This window comes from Emys orbicularis, chromosome 2 (assembly GCF_028017835.1).
Source record: "Emys orbicularis isolate rEmyOrb1 chromosome 2, rEmyOrb1.hap1, whole genome shotgun sequence".
Classification (NCBI taxonomy): Eukaryota; Metazoa; Chordata; order Testudines; family Emydidae; genus Emys; species Emys orbicularis.
The window spans coordinates 244,356,996-244,379,547 of NC_088684.1; the positions used below are offsets into that span (position 1 = coordinate 244,356,996).

General features: G+C 42.1%; 1 protein-coding gene across 7 annotated transcripts in view; it reads left to right on the forward strand.

Moving 5' to 3' along the window:
- Positions 1–22,552, forward strand: part of ETV1 (ETS variant transcription factor 1) — a 71,065-nt gene that overhangs the window by 37,060 nt on the left and 11,453 nt on the right. For 5 of the 7 annotated variants that reach the window (XM_065398545.1, XM_065398547.1, XM_065398546.1 and 2 more), the window contains 3 exons: positions 815–1,003; positions 5,989–6,236; positions 22,070–22,137. In XM_065398545.1, coding sequence (XP_065254617.1) covers positions 815–1,003; positions 5,989–6,236; positions 22,070–22,137 — 505 coding nt within the window. The remainder of the gene's footprint in view (positions 1–814; positions 1,004–5,988; positions 6,237–22,069; positions 22,138–22,552) is intronic. The other 2 variants (XM_065398548.1, XM_065398551.1) reach the window with 2 other exon arrangements.

The window sequence follows — 22,552 nt, forward strand, 5'->3', positions numbered from 1 at the left end:
TGTTGCAAACGTGATGAAACTCAGTCACAGAGGAATGATCTTGGGGATTTCTGCTTTACTTACCACGGTGACCCATGTCATCTATTAGGTGCCCTTTTAGACCCCTTATTGTTTTAGCCCCCACAGATGCTGAAACTTTGAGCACGCAAGTAATTCCACTGACTTCAGCGGGACTACCCATGGTCTTGATTCAGGAAAACACTTAAGCATGTTCTTAACTCTAAGCACCTCCGTTAGTCCTTTCTTGAATAGGAGTGGACTTACATATGTGCTTTAGTGTTTTCCAGAATCAGGAAACGTGAATAATGTTAAGCACACACATAAGTGTTTGCAGGATCAGTGTTTCAGTTTTGAGAGAGAAAAAAGTCCATCAGTGGAGGCCGCTGACATCTGCGTGTGGGTAGATAAACTAACAGAGCTGTATTTTTCTGGGTCAGATTCCTTTTCTCTGGTTGCATTCTTTATTGTCGCACTCTGAGGTCTGTGCAGACCACTGGAAAGCAGGGCAGGCTCTTTCTACTCTGGTACAGCTGCCTGTGCTTTGAAACTTTCTTTATGCTTGTCTCCTGTTAGTATCTCTCTGTAACACCAAATCCTTTTTAAAATACATCTCTGCCCCACAGAGGCAAAGAACATGACCACCATGTGTAACTGCTGACTAATTTTTCTCTGTACTTTTCCATGTACAGTTCAGAGAACTCCACCAGGTGCCCTCAGAATAAAAGGAAGATGAATAGGATAATGTTTCTGTGGTACTTCATTTTATTTGCAGAGAAATTAACTTCTCACCTTTTCCCCCACACTCTGCTGTTAGTGCCTATGACCAGAAGCCACAAGTTGGAATGAGGCCCTCTAACCCACCAACGCCATCCAGCACTCCAGTGTCACCACTGCACCATGCATCCCCAAACTCAGCTCAGACTCCTAAATCCGACCGGGCTTTCCCTACTCACCTCCCTCCATCCCAGTCCATTCAAGAGAACAGCTTCCCTATGGATCACAGGTAAAAAAAACAGAAAACCAATATCCTAATGACCACAATAAAAGGCATTGGGTTGGTCCCTTGGCATTGATAGTTAAGGCTGTGGGCTGATTCTGCTACCCTTCCTCGGGTTGAGTAGTACTTGACTCGGTAGCTCTTCCCGTTGAAATCAGTGGGACCAAGATACTAGTCAGTAATGGCTAAAGGTGGCAGAAGCATCCTCAGTATTTGCATTTCTATAACTCCCTTACAGGGGACTGTCAGCCTGAGATTTCAGCAGCGGAAGCTCAGAGTGGAAACTACAGTGTATCAGGGGCCTGTTTCTGCCACCTTTACTTACCATGAGTGGTACCGTACTCCTCAAGTAATTTCATCGAAGCCAATAGAACTACCTGAGGAGTGAGGTACTACCTGGCATGAATCAGGCTCTCAGAATCTGGCCCCTTGCTAACAAATAAGTATATAAGATTGTCTAATATACATCTATTCAGATATGTGGGTATCTTCTGGAGTTGCTGTTACAGAGTGTAGTGTCACTTTGCATACTCTTCCCTGAAAGGGTGAGTATTATTTTTTGAGAGTCTTTTGGAATACAACAGCTTATAAAAAGGAAATTAAGCTGCCAAAATAAACCATGTTCAAACAATATTAGACTGAGTAAAACCCACAAAAGCTAAAAAAATCCAGAATTAAAGCTGAAACTGTGCCCTTAAGTCACCCTGTTCTGTTTTGCTATTTTAGAGGTCTCCCGATAATGGATGGTCTTTCTTAGCTCACTCCCCCGTGCCTAAGTTTTGCAGCACATATGCTCAGGATGGAGTTTCTTATTTTTGCAATTGTCACTTTACCTGCTTGTATGCGAGTATCAGTAAGATTTTAACCTTATTATTTGAACATGGTTTTGTTTGTTAAATAGTGTGTATACCCATAAATACACACATGTTCAGAGTGACACACTAGCGCTTCAGAAATATAAAAAAAAAAACCAACCCATGTTCAAATAAAATTAAGATCTTACTCCATAGAGCATATGGGTCAGATTCACCCCTGCTATGCCAGGAGATGCAGTTTGTAAGCTCCTGCACCAGCAAGCACTGCTATTTGCAGGGGTCCCTCGCCTCATTTCCAGGGAGGGCTGGTGGCGTTTCCATTCTTGCTGCCTATTTTGGGTTCTGCTGGGGCAACTTTAAGTTCTGTCTGAGACTATATGAGCCCCACTGGCAGGAGATGGAGTAAGGAGGCAATGAATCAACACATTCAGTTGCCTTAACCAGGGTCCTGCCCCATCCTTCTTGGGCTGCTTGGAACTGTGCAGGCCCTCAACAGAGGGCAGATTGTGGTTTTGATTGCAGGACATTGGACAAGTGTATTTCTGTAAGTACACCAAACTCGGAGGGCTGAGCAGGTTTGGCTGAAATTCTCTAAAGGTTAAATTGCTCTCTATTCAGAGAGCAAGATGGACTATTTCAGATTAACAGGTTTTTGTTTGGGAGCAACTGAAAAGGAAGGTTATAGCGGAAGCTGCATTTCAGCCTTAACATATACATTTGGAGAGGCTCACATATACCTTTTCTGCAGTGTGTATAGTTTCTCATGACACTCAGCTTTATAATAGGTTTGTCACATGATGTCTTAATTGTATTACCATATGGTTTGATGCACACCCTCCTAAGGACATTTTGCATTATGCTTCCCTTCAGTGAAGAAATAACTAGTGCACAATCTTTTAGCAAAGCCCCAAGTAATAAACTCAAAGAGTAAGGCTAATGTTTTGTGGTTAAAAATTTCACTCTTCTTTATTTCCAAATAATGGTACATTTTGCTGTGGAAGGTAATTTTTCCTTTCTGTTTTTAATCCTGAATTTGTTTCATGTTCTCCTCCCACCATTCCTCACTTCCCTTACTGAACTCAGTGATGTGTATGCAGATCTTGTAAATAGTTTTGTGAGGAGCATATGGAAAGGTCTGGATTGCAGGATGATCTATTGCATTCTGCACAGGTCTGGTAGGAGAGAGGCAGGCTTCCTTTATTAGTGTATTCAAAAAATACAGTTGTTTAAAAAAAAATCAGTTCTATGGTTGAATATGATTGTATGTATCTATATAAAATGGGTGTACATTTCTCTGGACCATAGATTCTGTGGCTTAGGATAACAGCAGCCTCAAGAACATGCAGCTTCATACAAGGCATGAGTGTATGGGGGACAAATGGTCCTAACAAGTACCAAAAGGAATCAAATTCACTTGTATAAACAAATGGCTTGATTCCATACAAAGCTTCCAGTACAACAAGTATTATTAACTTCCTTTGAGGCTTTGCAAGTGAGCCTGTTTCTTATTTTAACTTCAAGTTGCAATTTTCTGATTCACTCCTTGACAGTTCTTAATGATAATTTCTGTTTCTTTTTTTGGCTAATGAAAAAAGGAAGAGAGGGGAAATGAATGCAGTGCCAGCCAGCCTAACTATTTCATAATACGTTTGAGTTTCTAAGTTTATTTTGTGCAGGTGTAGGTGGAATTGCAAAACCTAATGTTACAGTGTACCACTGCAGAGTGGAATATTCTTAATGTTTTTAGACTAATTAAAGTTCAGTCTCCATTGCTACCTTATTCTTCAGTTGTTTCTACGCATGACAGTAAATATTTGGGTTCATGGCAGTGTTTTGATGAAAGTTTAATAGATTTAATTTGCGTTTGAAATGTATACTGCATAAGATTTATATTAAAGAATTTATTGACCTAACGATCAAATCCTACTCTCCTTCTCCAGCCAATTTTCTCAATGCGAGCATCTGATTTTACTTGCATGAACCGAGTTAGTTCAGTCCCAAAGTAAAAGAAACTGAAAAATCATTGGTTCCTGGTCATATATATTTTGACAGAGGGAAACTTCCATCTCTCTCTTGAAGACGGTTGTGTTAAATAACTTCTTGTCTTACTCTTTTAGGGTGTGTCCACAGTTAGAGCTGAGGGTGTGATTCTCAGCTCAGGAAGACAATTGTGTGTTCCCTGTGATCAAGCTAGTGTGCTAACAATAGTGTGGGCACAACAGTGTGAGCAGCAGTAGGGGCTAGCCACGCCATGTACATACTTGGGGCAGCTAGTCCCTCCCCAGCTTGTGCTGCTGTGACTACATTTTATTTTTAGCGCTCTAACTCAGTCAGAGCAGTGGTGAATATGTCTCCTTGAGCTGGAAATCACACCCCCATTTCCAAGTGTAGACATACCTTTGGTTGAGGGATGGCAGGACAAACAAACAGTTTACTTCAAAAATATCCCAGTTGCTGTTCTGTGGATCAGCACAGAGGCAATAGGTCCCATCTCCACCACGGTTGTTCAAAACCAAGCCACCTGGGGCTGGCTGATCACTTCCCTTTATGGAAGGGTGGGGAAGCCGCGTGAAAATGTATAATTCACCGGGGAAGCATGCCACTGAACCTCTTTCCTCATAGCTCTAAACCTGCAGAAGCCCAATTGCTCAAATTCAGCACACATAGTTGGGGCTCTGAGGTTTTGTGGGGGGAAACATGCCAGAGCCGGGGAAGGGGGCACCATGGAACATGCTCCTTTCCATTCTGGTGCATTACATGGAGCACTAACTCCCCTCCACAGCTTCCACTTCCCTTGGAGTGGAAGATTGTGTACAAATGGTTGGGGGAGCAGTGAACTCTTATGAGACCCTTATTTCCATGACAGCAGTATGAGTAGGAAGGCCATCCTTGGGGCTGTGTTCTTTTTTTTTTTTTTTTAATTTTTTTTTGGTCTCCCTGTAGATCTGTTGGGTCTGTGGGATTTTTAAGGTGCACGCCTCCTTTTTCCAGAGGGGTGAAAAGTCCTCCCCACTGAGACAGGAATGTGACACCAAGTCTGAAAGGCGAAGCTCCCATGGTTTTTTCACCATGAGGAGACAATTGAGGCTTTTTAACTTTGTGGAATGATGCCCAGATCTTACCACTGACATCTTTATTTGTTTGGAGATGGCATCTGTAAGCAAATAGATTCAGCCCTCTGTTCTTCCATAAACACAAAGACCTGATTCGCTAAGGTGCCTTTGGGCTGGTCCACACTAACTCCCCACTTCGAACTAAGATACGCAACTTCAGCTACGTGAATAACGTAGCTGAAGTTGAAGTATCTTAGTTTGAACTTACCGCGGGTCCAGACGCGGCAGGCAGGCTCCCCCGTCGACTCCGCGTACTCCTCTCGCGGAGCAGGAGTACCGGTGTCGACGGCGAGCACTTCCGGGATCGATCCGGGATTGATTTATCGCGTCTAGATAAGACGCGATAAATCGATCCCAGAAGATCGATTGCTTACCGCCGGACCCGGAGGTAAGTATAGACGTACTCTTTATGCCACGCTTGCAGCATACAGGGGCCACCCCCATGAGAGTGTCTTCTGTGCAGGCCTGCCCCATGTGGAGAGCTGGTGTAAGGTACAATCCTGCTCACTGCCCCTGTTGAAATAGCAGAGGAAGTGTGTGTCTTTTTAGACTGTAAACCTTCTGGGACAGGGATTGTGTGTAGTCTTTTTATACAGTGCCCAGCACAATGGAGCTCAGATCCTGACTGGACCATTTGGGAAGTACCATAATATAAATATTTACTACTAATAAAATAATAGGGCTCTTCTCTGCTTCCCATGTTCCATAGGGGGCCTTGGGAATTAGAGTGTATCTGAGAGCTGCTCTAATTTATGCTGGAAATAGGCTGGACCATAAACAACCCCAGCGTATGGAAAATGTAAAGGCAGTTGAAAGCCATCTTTCTCCCTCTGAATTCCTGTCCCATTTTTAGGGACAGAGTAACTGAGAATTGGGCCCAGAAAATGTGGACTCTTTTTTATTTTTTTTTCTTAATTCCATCTTTTGCTGATTAAGGATAAAAGAGAGCAGTTTAAAAATTATACCTGGTTTTGGTTTGTTTTTTATATACCGTCTTGGCTCTTAAGTTACCAAGTCACTCTGCCATTGTACTTTTGAGTGACTTTTCTCACTTGTGTCATAGATTTCGCCGCCAGCTCTCCGAACCTTGCAATTCTTTCCCGCCTTTGCCTGCAATGTCAAGGGAAGGACGCCCAATATACCAACGCCAGATGTCTGAGCCAAACATCCCTTTCCCGCCTCAAGGTTTTAAGCAGGAGTACCATGATCCAGTCTATGAACACAACGCCATGGTTGGCAATGCAGCCAATCAAAATTTCCCCCCTCCTCTGATGATTAAACAGGAACCTAGAGATTTTGCATATGATTCAGGTAGGTAAGACTTTTTTCTTTAGTTCTGTGGGATAAAATAATAAAGCCTAACCAGGGTTAGGCCAACTGGTCTTTATTCTCAGTGATGTTTAGATGCATCTGAATTCAGACTTTCTTTCTGAAGGCTTTTAACCCCCTTTCGTTCATTTAGGCTTGGCAAAGTAGCCTCTTTAGATAATAATGCTGGTAAAGCAGTGTGGGGAACCTTGCACTGCAATTGTCTTCTCATGTTTGGTCTGTAGAGGACTTCAGTTTATAGAGCTATCTAGAAATTAAATATGAAAGACAGAGAGGAGAAACTGATGTGTTTAAACTTAGGTTGGCTACCTCTGACGGGTTTTGTTTGTGATATGCTATAGGTAATGACACTTTCAAAAATGGCCTCTAAATTTGTGCTCACAATTTTATGAGTACATTCATTTATGTCTGTCAAAAATAGGGGCCTGATTCTCCTGCTGCTTATGCTCCGTTATATCAGGAGTAACTCCATTGAAGTCCAATGGGGTTTACACTGCTGTAAAACCAGTGAGGGATACGAATTAGGCAAATCAGTGCTGACTTCTCAATTTGTGTGTAAACTGTTGTGTTTTCTGGAAGCAAATAACCTGTGGATGCCAATTTGCTGATGTAGAAGATAAATTGTTATTAATCATGTGTATTCCAGTAGTGCCTAGGGATCAACCACAAATGGGGCCCCATTGTGCCAGGCACGGGATAGAGTAGCAAACAGTCCCTGTCCCATTGAAATCAGTGGTTCCCAAACTTTTTCTGTCACGCCTCCCCCTTACCTGTAATGGAACCTGTCTGTGCCCACCCTGAGAGCTGCGGTCAGGAGCTGTGGCCTGGAGCTGAACCACAGCCCGGGCCAGGGTTGGGAGCTGGAGTCAGGAGCGGGGCCGTGGCCAGGAGCGGAGCTGAGGCTGCTGTTGGGAGCGGAGTTGCAGGCGGGGCCAGAATGGAATGAAACTGGGGGCAGAGCGGGGCTGGGTGGTGCTCCCTTCCCACCCCTCTGTAGGGCTGGCCTGGGCCCTGAGGCGCCCCCTCCCCCAAGGGAGTGCACCCCACAGTTTGGGAACCACTGGTCTAAATAGACAAGACTGACACTGCGTGGGGGAAGGGGCAGAAAACACAAGCAAAGTGAATAATGTGCAGACATCCTGTTAGCGCCAGGATTATTTTGGTTTTTGAGGGGTGGGTGGGGATGGGGTTTATTTAGGAAGGGATTAGCTGAACTGAAAGACAACAGAAGGGACTGGTGAGGAGGACAGAGCAGGTACAAAGAGGAGATGGGGAGGAAGGTTTGAGGGACAGGTGTGGAGAAACTGTGAGATGAGGCAGCTGGGGGCTAGAGCAAACAGTCTACTACCACAAGGTAGAGACGCTCCATTCAAAACTAGAAAATATTCTCAGTGTCCCTCCATCCCATTTAAGGTGCTTCTGCTGGCTCTGGTCTCTGACTGGTTCCTCCTTTCATTTTTCCCCAAAGACCACAGTGCTGTGAGGGCAGGCACCATGTGGGTCCCAGTGCATCCTGAAGTGGTAGTGGGGGGAGGGGTGTGTCTCCTGCACAGTTCTTCGTTGGGACACTCTGGGGAGTGGGGTGAAGGATGGCTCTGGCTGGGGCTCATATTACTTCCTTCTTCCCCCAGTGCATCCGTACTTGCTTAAACAATTTCTACAGCTTCTCCTGCCAGCTTCAGTTTCTGTCCTAAAGGCCACATGGAGGCTGAGTTGAAGCCCCTTTGAAAGTTCAGTCCATAATAAATTATCTTGTATTTCCACTGCAAATGAGAACTAATTTTTAATGTCTTCTCCATGGATTCACTCAGCTGACTGACCTTTGTGAGCGTGTTTTCATAGGCAAATCATTATAGTGTGCTTGTTTTTAATTAGCTGATGTTAGAACACAAGAATTTACAATGTAGGGCTGTCTTCTCCTTTGTTGTGTGACAGGTAGCAGATTAAGTGGAAAGAGAAGCTGAAAGCCATCTAATCTTTTTTTTTTTTTTTTGGTTAATTTATTTTTGGGGGGCTCTTGGGGGTTCCTCTTGAAGCTGAAGTACAATGTAGAAATGGGCTTGAACTGCAAAGGATCAGATCCAGAGCTGAACTTTTCCATAATTGGGGGGTTGCTGAGATCCCTGGTTTTGGTTTTCATGTACCTCTGTTCTTCACAGAGCAGCATGAGAGAGACTATCAGCACAGTTAACATGGTCATGGATAATAGAGGACTTCACAAGTCCCTTACAATCTTCAAAAGCACTGTTATTCATCCTACTAAATTAAAGGGTTAAAGAAAGGCTCTTTTGTATGCATGCTTCATACTTGGCAAGGGAAAGGGATCTCCTTATTGCATACTGTTACTTTAAATCTGAGGCAGTGTTAATTTTCATTTCTGTTCCAAATTTTCTTTTTAGAGCTGAAAAGGGAAATTTAATCTGAAAGAAAGATGTGCAATCTTTTACCTCTCTCTTTTTTTCACTGCCAGTGACAGAAATGTTCCATTTTAGAGTAATGACATTCAAGCAAAGTTGTTGTTTCGTTTGTAGATGAATAATTAGAGTTTTTAAAAATGTAATAGCTGTGTAACCAGTGGTCATGAAAAATTAATCTCTTGGTATCAGAAAGTATTTTTATTGGCCTTAGAATCACTGCATTTAAGTTGACACATCTGTACACTCCATAAATTGCAGTCAACAACTGTGGTCTGTTGATATTTTGTCTTGCTGCCATCTGTTCTCTAGAAACCATCATTTTTCCATCTTTGCTAAGAGTACATTAAATAACCCCTTAGGAAACATAATGTATTTGTCACTGAATCATTGATTTCATTTTTCACCTATGGATGTTGAGGGGGGACAAATGCCAGAGTGGAAAATCTTTTTTGCATGATATTTCCTTGCAGCTCAAATAAGAATACTGAAACATATTTAAAAAGTTCATTGCAATTCACTGAAGATGTTCCTTTTGGGATGTTTTTAAAGGAGCCTCATAAAAGTTCATTGCTTTTGTGCACTATACTTTTATATGTTGTGGAAATCTGGTGAATGAAAAGCATTATTATGGAATGATTATAACTCTATTAAAACATGACATTAATTATGACATGGGAAATGGCAGATCAATTAGTTGTAATTATAATTGCAGGTATGCAATTTCTATTGCAGAATGTTTGAGATAATGGAAAGAGGAAAAAAAAAAGAAAAATGTCAACAGAGCAGAAGCTCTTTCCTCCCTCCTTCCCCCCCCACTCCTCCTCCTCTTGGAAAATACAGTTTCTCATATATGTTGAATTGCAACAGAAAATTAAGTCTAAATCTTCTGGCTGTCACTTAATGGATGTATATAATATTGTACATTTTATACAGCACCTTTTAACTCAGAGGGTAAGACCCTTAGCTGGTATAAGTTGTCACGGCTCCGTTGAAGTCAAAGGAGCTATGACAATTTCGCTATGACAATTTACATCTGCTGAGACTCTGCCCCAATGTGCTTTAGACGCTGTATATATATATATGGGCACCTCAATGGTTCTTCTGTGTGCTTGTAACTTTTTAAAACCAAGCATGTAGATAAGTATAGATGGAGGAGTCTAGCAGCCGATGTCCATTTTTGAAAATCTTGGCCTAATTTTTTCTGGGTAGTTTCCATCAGGGCCTGACCCTATTCTTATCTTATGAAATATGACAACAGCACAGCCTAAGTGGTATACCAGGAGGTACACTGAATATGACCGCAATTGTGCCTCTGTATGTGTGCAATATTAAATATCTGCTTTTAAAATGACTCCTTTTACAATTCCAGAATAATATAAGTTTCACCTTCTACGACCCGTGAATTATTCAAAGAAAACAAATACGTATGAGCACTGTTCATTCTGTCATGCTGCTTGCTATGCTGATGCCATACAAAATGTATTATTATTAAGGTTGCCTGTCACTTACCCTTATAAGACAGTGTTTTTATTTCTTCATAGCTTCGCCAAACATTAACTGTTTGGGTTGCAATTTTCAATACCGGGTGTCTTCCTCAGGCTGAATGTTTCAGCTAAAACAGCTGAAATTTTCAGCTAAAATAGTTCCACCATTTCTGAGAGAGAAAGCTAGTGAAAAATACATTGTTTTGGCCACGTTAAGAAAATCTGGCAAACTTTTATTTGAAAAGCTCTAGCACTTCCATGCTGTGGAGCAGGGAGTTTGTTTGACGGGGTGGCCTTTGAGTCACAGATGTGCCTTTGCCATCCATGTGAAAATATGCCCAAAGTTGGCCAAGTTATAGGCTTTTGAAAAATCACAGTTTATATCTCAATGGAGACGTCTTAGATTTTAGCACCTAAATTCTCCAAAGATTTTGTTAGCACTGGGCATGCAGCAGCAGCTGGGAAGCTTTCCCTACACTTGCAGCTCTTGGCTGCTGTTGGCCAGGTTGGGTCCAAGTACTGGAACTGAGAGCAGGGAACCTATCTCTCATGTGCTCTCAATGACTCCTTTGGGCCCAGAATGAAGCTGTCTGATTCATACACAGAGGGGATAAGAGCTGGATCTGCAAAGTGTGTGTGACGTTGGAGGGGGAGGATAGGACAGGGAGATGATTGGGATAGGGAAGCAGTAAGAGATGGGGATTGGGATGTGGAGTGGGGATGGATTGGGTGGGCAAGGGGCCTGGGACTAGATGTCCTAGTCAGGGGCAGTGACTGGGTCTGGAAGCCTGAGGGAGACTGGGACTGGCTGAGCAAAGAGATGGGGACTGAGAACCAATGGGTTGAGGCAAAGAGGTGAGAGGAGTAGGGGAGACAGATCTGATGAGCCTGTAGGGGGAGAACTGGGACTGGTTGGACAAGGAGCCATAGAGAGGCGGAGATTGGGACTGGGAGCCAATGGGGACAGGAGGTGGGGTTGTGGGTTGCGGGGGACTGGAAGCCATTGTAGGGGAGAGAGACGGATTGGATGAGTGTCCGGGGAAGGGAGGGAATGGGCCTGATATTAGAAGTTTGAGGATTGGAGGCTGGGACTGGCTGGGTGAGGAGAATGGGATTGAGACAAAGATCCAGTGGTTGGTCAGAGATAGGAGTGGGATAGGGACAGGGTGCAGGTAGCAGAGCAGAAGGGGCAGCCTTAATTCTGACATGTCCTAACTTTTTGAGTGCTTGACTTTACAGCCTTAATGTTCTTTTAACTTAGTTTTTTGTGCCAGGCTACAATGTTATATGTGTGTGTTTAAAGATAGAACGGGAACAAAATAAAACGTTTTAGACTTCCCCCCGCCCCATTCTCTCCCCCCCCCAAATAGTGTTTAAGTGTCATTGTCATTTTTAAAAGACTTAGGTCAATGTGAGTGAAACTAAAAAGATTCCTTCCCATGCTTTGTTCAGCATTTGTGGCCATCACTGGGGGAGGGGAGAGGGCTGGTGACATTGTTTAAATTTGGAGGCCTGCTGTGCCACACTGGTAGAGAGGCTGAAGTAAATTTTGAAGCAAAACTATTTTAAAATGTATTTGTTGGGGACTTATTTTATTTGCCTAGTTTTTTTTTTTACTTATTCGGGGTAGAAATAATAATTGTCTGACCCCCCTCCCCATCTCCATTGCCACACCCCACCTTCATATTTTCCCACCACTGTGAACAATTAATTTGATAAAAATCGGGGGAAATGTTTAAAAATAAATATTGATACTATCCATCAAAATTAGAAAAAAATAAAAATTGAATTCTGCCAAGCCTAAGTATATAAGTGTTAAATATTATTACTACTGTTGTTGTTTTTATTCCCTTAGAAGATTATTCCATACTCTAACAGACTTCACAGTTAATAAATATTTCTTAATAATGGGCTTAAATTTTCCTTTGATCAATTTCATTCCATTGCTCCAAGTTATACCTTCTTGAATCGTACTAAACAATTCCTTGGTATTAACATACCACCTCTAAATCTTTGTAGGAAGTTTGTATGTATTCTCCTTGTCTATCTGTGTGTCTAGTTGTTGAAATCTTGCTTTATAAATCCGCTAGCTCTTAATCCTGCTTTTCCTCAAATTTGCTGTGATTTCCCTCCTTCTGTTATGCTGCTCGCAACTCTGTGCTGTATTTTCTGCATAGTCTCACCAGTGTTCCATAAAGTGGAACTAACGCTTTCCTAGTGCTTCTGAATGTGCAGCTCAAAATTACGTCCTTTTTATCACCATACTGTTGTGCAACAACATATATAATTTTCAGTTCACTATCATGGCTATGGGTGAAACGCTGGCCCCATTGGAGTTTTGCCACCCAGTATTTCACCCTATATATTTTCCAGCATTGCTTCTTTTTTCCCCAGTGTCTTCCTGGAATAGATGAGCATGGTTAAAATACCTGACACTCTTGCTTCAGGAGCTTGTCTTCGCTGCGTTGCTTAAGTAAATGAGCTTGGATTTCATTCTCTTGCTTAAATGCTCTGTGTAGAACTTGCCCCTAAAACAACGAGTGCACATATCCTCAGTCGGATGTGTACGGGTTGTAGCCCACGAAAGCTTATGCTCTAATAAATTTGTTAGTCTCTAAGGTGCCACAAGTACTCCTGTTCTTTTAACAGTGGAAAACAATGTGATGACCTAAGTGAGGTGCAGGAAATACTTGGACTTGTTGGGAGGTCGTTGTTAAAGCAGCAGATTTACTGTCTCACTTGATTTCTGGGTAGCTATTTTCCTCTAAATATTTGCTATTTCTGTCCTTAAAAAGCTAGGACCTAATCTTACTAAGCTATTCCTACTCTTTCTTTATAAAATAAGGTAAATCTCAGCAACATATTTCTCTCCTGTGTACAGCAAAATATCTATTGTGTATTTTTTCATTTCAAAGCAGACAACAAAAAACTAAAAAGTTGTCCTCTGGCCGCTGTTTTTCAAAGAAATGGATAAATATCCTCTAAATCTACAGTTACAGTAAGTGGCACTGGCTAATGATTTGATTTGAGAATTGAGAGTACAGTCTGGATTTACTCTTTGTGCATTAACGCAGGTCAGATGGACACAGGCTGCATTTTAAATCAGTAATGGAAGGCTGAAGCCTGTCTTAAACCAATCACATCAGCCTTACCCAAGACCGATTGATCCCTAGGGGCTGAACCCTGTGAGCGCAGCTTTTATATGAATGGACTCTGTACAGCCTGAAGTTTCATTCATAAAATGGATGCTGAAGGAGGAAAAAAAACTAACCCTGGAATGTCCATTTATATAGAACTAAAGAGTGTAGTGTTCCATCAGCTGCTGCTTTTGCCAGTTGACTTGAAGTAATGATTAATGCTCATTGGCCCTGCCTGCATGTAACTTGACACCATTTATGGCCTTGGTGTGTTTCTAATGTATAGTGAATGAGAAGGCTACATTCTCAAATCAGAAACATAAACAGGAACTGGTTGGTCTGAATTCCATTCAAATATGTCACTTCAGCCATGCAGTGTTTGTCCAACTTAGATTTTACAGGCAGGGAACCAGGCGGGGGAGAAAAAGCAACACACATTTTTTGCAGTAAGCTCACCAAAAAAAAAAAAAGGAAGGAAGTAGAGAAAAAGTCCGTTTTGCTTTTTTGTTGAATTTAAAGGGAAAGTTATGCTTAAACTCAAAATAAATTTTAAAGTTAATGAAAGTGATGGAAATGAATATCTGCTTTTAAAATATCCTTCAAAGACCTGATCTATGTGGAATTTAATTTCTGATTTTAATATCGGAGCCTTTGTTTTCTGTTCTTAGGTATAAAGTTACATGTTGCCCAGACTGTTGTCTTAAAAGTATATTTTCAGAGACCAGATGTCATGATGTTGTCATACTGAAGCCCCATTTCACTATAGAAACCAAAGTTGGTGCATTTCAGAGGGGAAAGGAAGATGTTTATTTAGAGTTTGTTTTTTTAACTATTTTCACTTAGGTGTAAACTGCTTGGACTAAATCTGATTCTAGCTGATAGGTTTATGTTAGGTGTTATAGGTAAGAATTAATCTTGCCATGGTTACCTTTTAGGAAGATTTGTGTGTGTGTCATAAGAGTATTTCTGTAATACTCGGATGCAGGTGGAAAATAATGAATAATTCAAATGTAGAGCCTTGGGAAATGAGCCTTTCTTTGAGGCTTCCTCAAACAGGATCCTGTGAGCTCTGCACGCAGACTTAAGTCTTGCTACCACTGCTCCTATTCATAGCACCATGGTGGCACCCTGCAAAGACTTGCCTGTGTGCTTAGCTTTATGCATGAGAGTAGTCCCATTGAATGTTATGGGGTTCTGCGCAGGTGTTTGCAGGATCAGGATATAAGTGAGATCCCTGGACAGACAAGCTACAGACTGGGGCAGGGAGGAAGAGCTTACTCCGCCGTTACCACCTGTCTAATGAAGAATGAAAAAATTATTCATTATGTTTTCCACTTGTTGTGTCTTCATTTTCCAGAAAACTAAATGAGTGAGTCACCATAAATTCTGAAATTAGATTTTTTTTTGGTGGAGCAAATACACTACTTATTTGATATATAACAATGCTCCTAAAATACAGAGGCTCTCATTTAACAAAATTACTTTGTTCTCTTGTGCAATATTTTTGCCCAAGCCAAACAATATTGGGTTGAAGTGCTGTAGTAGAATTGTCAGATGAAAGCAATCTATGTCGTTTTAAATGAAGATTTTAGAGAGAACATTAGGCATTTGTCTGAACTGCAACATGTCTACATTTTGGGTTGAATCCTGGCCCCATTCAAGACTGTACCAAATCCCACATTATGGTGTTAGCGACTGATCCTCCAACAGATCTGTGTGCAAGGATCTTTACTGCTGGGCAGCAGGAGTAGGGGTCCACAGGTGTATATCTGTTTGCAAAATCTGTCCCTTAAACAGCAATGTGGAAGTGCTGTCCATCTGATGAGATGGAACACCGAAGCCCTACACATTTGTGGTATGTGAAGGTCCCAAAAAGCAAGAGGTGATCTAGTTGTATTGCAGCTGGAATCATTGCATTCTGCCTACCGGGTGGATAAAAATCAATAATTTTTTTTAAAAAAATATAAAAAATCTGATTTTTTTTTATAAAATGCTTTTTGAGGAAAAAACCTATCTAAAGATAGTTTTAATTAAGATACATTATAGCTGAAAGATATCTCATCATGGCATAGGGATTATAAATTTTAATTCTATAGTATGAGACAATATATTCATGTAATGTTTATGAAAAGTTTTGTAAATGAGTTCCAATAGTTCATGGATTAGGGATCCAATCTTATGGGGTTCCACAGGCTCTGTATAGATTAAAGAGGCTAGGACTTTTCAGCTTGGAAAAGAGGAGACTAAGGGGGGACATGATAGAGATATATAAAATCATGAGTGGTGTGGAGAAAGTGAATAAGGAAAAGTTATTTACTTGTTCCCATAATATAAGAACTAGGGGCCACCAAATGAAATTAATGGGCAGCAGGTTTAAAACAAATAAAAGGAAATTCTTCTTCACACAGCGCACAGTCAACCTGTGGAACTCCTTGCCTGAGGAGGTTGTGAAGGCTAGGACCATAACAGGATTTAAAAGAGAACTAGATAAATTCATGGAGGTTAAGTCCATTAATGGCTATTAGCCAGGGTGGGTAAGGAATGTTGTCCTTAGCCTCTGTTTATCAGAGGGTGGAGATGGATGGCAGGAGAGAGATCACTTGATCATTACCTGTTAGGTTCACTCCCTCTGGGGCACCTGGCATTGGCCACTGTTGGCTGGATGGGCTGGATGGACCTTTGGTCTGACCCAGTATGGTCATTCTTATGTTCTTATAGATTATTTAGGTTAATCTTTCTATCTACCCAATGGGACTCAGTGCTCAGTCTAGAAGATAACATCAGAGATGCTTAGTTTTGCAGTTCTCAACCTATGTCTCCAAAGGTAACATGCTTCTTAACAGCAAAAATGTTTTAAAATAAATAAATAATATAGAGAGGTGAGAAATAACAGACCTCAACTCTATTGTCCCTCTGCAAATTTGTGTACACAGAGTCAATCCCTTACCTCTCTCTAAAAGTACAAGGTTTCAAAAAGTTCAATCAATAGAAGTTTGTTGGGGGCGTAATAGATCTGGACAAGGAGAAGAAGTCTGGAGATAAATGTGGGAAGCGAGGGACATATGCTTGTTTTGTTAAAATATTATATGTTTGCTGTTTGAAGAAAAAAATCCAGAATACTTAACGTTGTTGTTTTAGTTAAATAAAACAATTTAAATGTCTGTCTGGTGATGTTCTCCTCCTAATACAGCATGGCAAGAAAATCCTCCAAATATTAATGATTAACCTGTTGAATCGGAGATACACCTCTACCCCGATATAACGCTGTCCTCGGGAGCCAAAAAAATCTTACTGCGTTATAGGTGAAACCGCGTTATATTGAACTTGCTTTGATCCGCCGGAGCGCGCAGGCCCCCCTCCCCGGAGTGCTGCTTTACCGCGTTATATCCGAATTCGTGTTATATCGGGTCACGTTATATAGGGGTAGAGGTGTAGCTCACCTCCCAGTGACTTCATAAATATCTGCTTCAACTATCTTTGGTAAATGAAATAACCAAACACTCATTCATTTTCTGATATAGCTGTAAAACAAATCTGAAAAGGTTTTTTCAAAATAAATCACTGTTTAAAAATGTATAGTGTGTACCTTCTAAAAATGAAACCTATGTCTATCTCTGAGTTGTGAAGAATATGTATTAAGGTTATAACAACCAACAAGAATGCACTTGTATGTAGAAATCCATGATTAAATCGAGTCTTCCTGACTAGTGATTTAAATCGTGCTTTAAATCATGATTTAAATCAAATCCATCCTGCTGCCTACCTAAAAATTCCCCTTGTGGTTTCAGCTGATTACTGTATTCTTCTTTGCCTCACACTCTAAACTGTTGGGGTTAAGTTGCTGTATTAAACAGATGTTACTTTCCATCTTGGAGCTGGCTGCATTTTAGTGGTAGATGTAATGACCCTGGTGCATAGGCAGTATATTAATTTAAATTTGAAGTGCTCCTGGTTCAGTAGAGATGATAAATACTATGTGCATATTCATTATTATTTTATTAAAATGAGACACCATTGAGGTTGGGAGTCCTAAAATATAACCTGTTCTAACTTTAACATTTTCTTTAAAAACTAAAATTGGCTCTTGAGCCTAGAAAAGAAAAGGTGAACAGGATTCTACTGATTTTTTTCTGTCTTGCCCACTTATAACAACAGCAGGCAGAGCAGAGGGACAGAATGTGTGTGTCTACTTGTGAAACCAAATACAGCTACGGATTTGAGCCACAGTCATGGAAGCCTGGGATTTGACCTACATCATAGCCCTTCTTTTGAGGGGCTGATGGATTTATATTTATTTTAAGGACCAAAAGAACAGTTCAGAAGGAAATGCTGTCAGGTCAAGTTAAACGATTGGCTGTTTCTCTAGCCAAACCTCTTGAAGTTTTAGTGATTAGCTTCCATTCTTATAATAGTATCCTATCCAGTCCCAGAGGGTAAGTGAGAGAAGAACTAGGAAAGTAAACAGGAAGACAAGAGCATGGTCCCAGTGCCAATACTATCATTTTATTTTCTGTCTTTAAGGAAGAAAACAGGTTTTGTCTGTGGATGGGGTCTATTGATCAAAGCGAGAGACTTGTTTGCAGGCTCAATATAAGTGACTGCCACTGGGGGCAGAATCACATCTGTGCTTCCTTGCTTTGTGTTTTTTGTACAGAATTTAATCCCTGCTGTGTTATCGTTGTCACCAGGCCCTTATCTGCTATGGGTTGTAAAGAGGTGTGAACTAGAAGGTCTGCCCCTTTTAGAGCAATGGAGCTCAGTGGCAGAGTATTTCTTCCAGGAAAGCTAGAACTTCAGGTTTCTAATAGAACTATCGTTTTGTCCCAGAAATCCATTTATTCTGGGATAGGTACCAGGGCCGGCTCCAGGCACCAGGCAACCAAGCTGGTGCTTGGGGCGGCACCTGGAGGGGGGCGGCGCGGCGCTCGGGCCGCCGGGGAGAGCGGGGCCGCAGCCGGGCTCGCCGCCCTCCCCCCGGCGCTCTGGCCGCCCTCCCCCCCCGCGCCCGGCGCTCTGGCCGCTGGGGGGAGAGCCGAGCCCCAGCCGGGGCTCGCCGCCCTCTCGCCGCCCTGCCCCCGGCGCTCTGGCAGCCGGGGGGAGAGCCAAGCCCCCGCCGGGGCTCGCCGCCCTGCCCCCGCCGGGGCTCGCCGCCCTGCCCCCGGCGCTCTGGCCGCCGGGGGGGCGGGGGGGGAGAGCCGAGCCCCCACCGGGGCTCCGGCCGCCCTCCCCCCCCGCGCCCTCCCCCCGGCTGCTGGGGCTCGCCGCCCTGCGCTCTGGCCGCCGGGGGGAGAGCCGAGCCCCCACCGGGGCTCGCCGCCCTGCCCCCGGCGCTCTGGCCGCCCCCCCCCCGCGGGGGGGCGGGGGGAGGGCGGCCGGAGGCTTTTTTGCCTGGGGCGGCAAAAAAGCCAGAGCCGGCCCTGATAGGTACTAAATCATTCAGGGCTAGATTGCAATTTTGCAGCCTGCCCTGGGGGGAGGGATAGCTCAGTGGTTTGAGGATTGGCCTGCTAAACCCAGGGTTGTGAGCTCAATCCTTGAGGGGGCCACTTAGGGATCTGGGGCAAAATCAGTACTTGGTCCTGCTAGTGAAGGCAGGGGGCTGGATTCGATGACTTTTCAAGGTCCCTTCCAGTTCTAGGAGATAGGATATCTCCATTAATTTAGTTTTATTTATTTATTTTTTTTAGGGTGCTGTGGAGCTGCACTGTGCCAGGAGGAGACCTGAGAATGAATTGTGATTCGAATTCCCAGTTCCTCCTCCTCTTCTCCCTTGCTCTGAGGGAGGAAGAAGTTACTTCACCCTTTCTCATGGCAAACCTTACTTTCCCCGTGCAGCAGGCCAACTACTCTGCGGGAGAGGGTGGAGCTAGAATGCGTCCCACTCTACCTACTTCTTCACAACAGGGAGTATTGGGGGCAAGTAGCCCTTGCTCTCCTCATCTCAGTCAGAGTCATGGTCTGAGAAGTGGACTTCAAGAGCGCTGAGTCACTCCTCTTGTGTCTGTGACAGTCCCTCAGGTTGTAGTATATTAATATGAAAGTGTGCTAAACAAGAAGGGTCTAATCTTATTCCCTATTTGAGTAAAGAATCCAGTATGAGCTGCTCAGTTAGGACCTGACCTTGCTCGCACTGGAGTTAGTAGTTGATTTCCCTGTTTTCAGTGGGAGGAAGATTGGGTTCTTACTTTGTACTTCTTGATGAAGGCACAGCATAGTTCATCAAGTTCCTCCTTGGCATTCCCCGAAGAGCAGGTGTTGCTGCAGTCTCAAGATTATATATTTTAAAATAACACTTACTGGGGGGCGGAGGGGGGAATGGTGTCAGGACAATACAAAATAAGGCTAGTTTCACTATTTTAAGACGACTGCTCTATTGCTGTTAGGGTTAAGGGAGACCAGCATGACCTCAGAGTGTTCCAGATTAATAGCACTCCTTATGCATCCTTACTTTTTCACTGGACTCTGCCCTTCGTAAGGTGATATAACTTTATAATATGAGCTAAGAATGTGCCATATGTGGGTTGCATATCCAAAAGCCAGGCATATTTATTTAATTTCTGTAAGCCGCTAAAAGATCTGAAGGTGATACAATCAGTTCACCTCAACTACTTGCAGTGTGCCCTGAAAGTAGCTCCATGCCTTTGCGCTATTGTGTTTATCTTCTTGAGACCATAATTTAACAAGAAGAAAATACACAATTGCCCTGCAATTTCTGCTCTAAAATGTTTGCTTTTGAAGTAACTCCGCTTAGCTAGTTAAAATACTTCTGGGTCTTAGTTAAGCATTTAGTACAATTTAAAACTGCAATGTTAAATTTCATTGGTTGGAGTTTTTATTAGATAAGGTTGAAATGAAAGCAGCAGGCAATTTAATTAGGAGTAATTTTTCTGGGCAAGTCATTACTTTGATGAACTTCAGAGCAATGTTTATGGCTCCTAATTAACCATGTTAGTCATTTGATTGAATAATCACTTTGGAAATGTTTCTACAATTTGATTAGAGTCTGACCCACTCTGATAGTCATAAATTAACTGATAGCACTTTAGAATAACAAGACTTTAGTTACTTTATGAGGAATAGATTCTTCTCTGCTATATTTTTTAGTCCTCTATGGAGTATTTAATCTTAGAGTTCGGTTGCATTTAAACAATGTTGGTACAAACAAGAGTTGTCTTTAAAAAAAAAAAAAGTCTCCAGATGTTAATTATAATTGATTTTGGCGCACAAGAGATATTACCAAGGTTGGCTAAAAACACAACTGTATTGATAGATACATGCATAGCTCCCTTGTGCTGTCAGTTAGATCATTTTGCAAGAGCCAGCATCATGAGTTGCAAATAGGTTTTGTTGCCAATATTAGTGAATTTTTACCTAAAATAGAAAATAACATCTGTTTCAATTCTCAAGCTTCCTCCTTTTACATAGAATCTTTTTCCGTTCTCTTAAAATCTAATCTGTTTGGTAACCTGAGTGATTCTTTGCTTGTGAACCACTACTTGCAGCTTTGACTTCTGGTGTACAAAATTACACTTGACCTGTCTGAACATTGAATCACTGATTCCTGTGATTACTCAGAATAGTTGTAAAAGATGCTTGAAATACTAGAGCCCAAGGAGACAAGTACTGAATGCTTAATAGGGAAAACAAGAAATAAAAGAGGGACGGGGCTTTCAGACACTTAGAGGAAAGTTATTACTATCCTGTGCTGTGCTTGCTGTGGGAATTCAGTGTAAAACCTCATTTTCTTATCCTACCAAGCCCTTGATACTCATCACCAGTCAGTGAACAGTGAAATTTAGAATTGCGTTCTGAAAAGGGGTTGTAGACAATGTTAGAAGAATAATGTTTGTTTCTCCTGACCTCTCTTTGCATCTCTTTCAGAGTCATGTGTTATAAGATTGCATGGCTTAGGGTAGGGGTTTATCACAAGATCAAGTAGACTCTCTTAAGCAAGACTTTTGGTATTCAATAGGCAGGTTAAAAAAATGGACTAGAAGGGCAACCATTTGTGGTCCGGTTTGTTTGCATGGGGTATAACTAGGGATAGAGTCAGGTGAGGGGAAAAAACAAAGATGGGTGTCTGCACAGAGCATACCATATTAATTAGTATTGTTTGGTTTTCTCATTCTTCTTCCATGCTTAAAGAAACATTGGCAACGTAGATAGTAGAAATGATAAACTCTATATGCATTTGTATTGCCTTAAATGGTAATCAATACCACTGAATTCCTTAAATGTGTTTTAAAGTGTCTTAACAGTTAGAGAAAATGCCTTTAAACTTTCAGAACTTGGAACCCAGGCTCAGAAGCCTGGCATTCCCTGTGGTAATTATGCCATATTTTGTGGTTTATTAGTCTCTGCTATGATTGGCGAGCTATTGATTTCAAAATCATTGCTATGTCAGTTTGGTTACCAAAAGACCTAGATGCATAAGTGTGGGGTTTAGAAAATTAATTCTGACTTGTGTATTTTGGTCTGTAATCACACTGAAGTGTGATTGTCATGGGAGTTGACCTTTAACAAGGTTAATTATGATAAAAATTTGAGTTCAAGTGCCTGTGTTAGACAAGATCAATGTTCCACACATTATGGTTTTCTTTTTTGCCATGCTTTGTGCATGCTGCTCTGACATGCTAACTATGTGTTGACAGGTTCCCCCTCGCTGTGACTTATGTCCCTTTCTGTTACTCTTCTATCTGTAGCCTGTCTCATTGATAACCTGCACACTTTCAATTCCAGACAGTCTTTTGACTAGCGTTGTCGTCTTCTCCTTTCAGAAGTGCCTAGCTGCCATTCCATTTACATGAGGCAAGAAGGCTTCCTGGCTCACCCAAATAGAACAGAAGTTAAGTTTTCTATTTTTTATGTCACTTTTGTACAAGAGAAACTTTTGGGATTTTTTTAGTGGAGAAATTTGGAGATCACACGAATTATTGTGCTGCTTAGAAAACTCCATCCTCTGCTGCCTCCTGCTCTATCCCTGTGTTTTTGATGTGCCAAATCATTGCAACCTATACTAGTACCAAAGGTTAGATAGGATACAAGCAGCTGAAATGTGGACTTACTCAATATTCTTTCCAGTGGCACTAGCTATTGAATGGGCACTTCTCATAAATTTGCCCCCCTGAGCCCATCCTGCTAAAATGCTGCTCCCCAGTCTGTTGGTTTGACAATCTCAGTCACCTGTTAAGGACTCTAGCTAACATGTTAAAGTTTGGAGTGCTGTTTTAAAAATCTCTTTGGGTTCTCTTTGGGCCTGA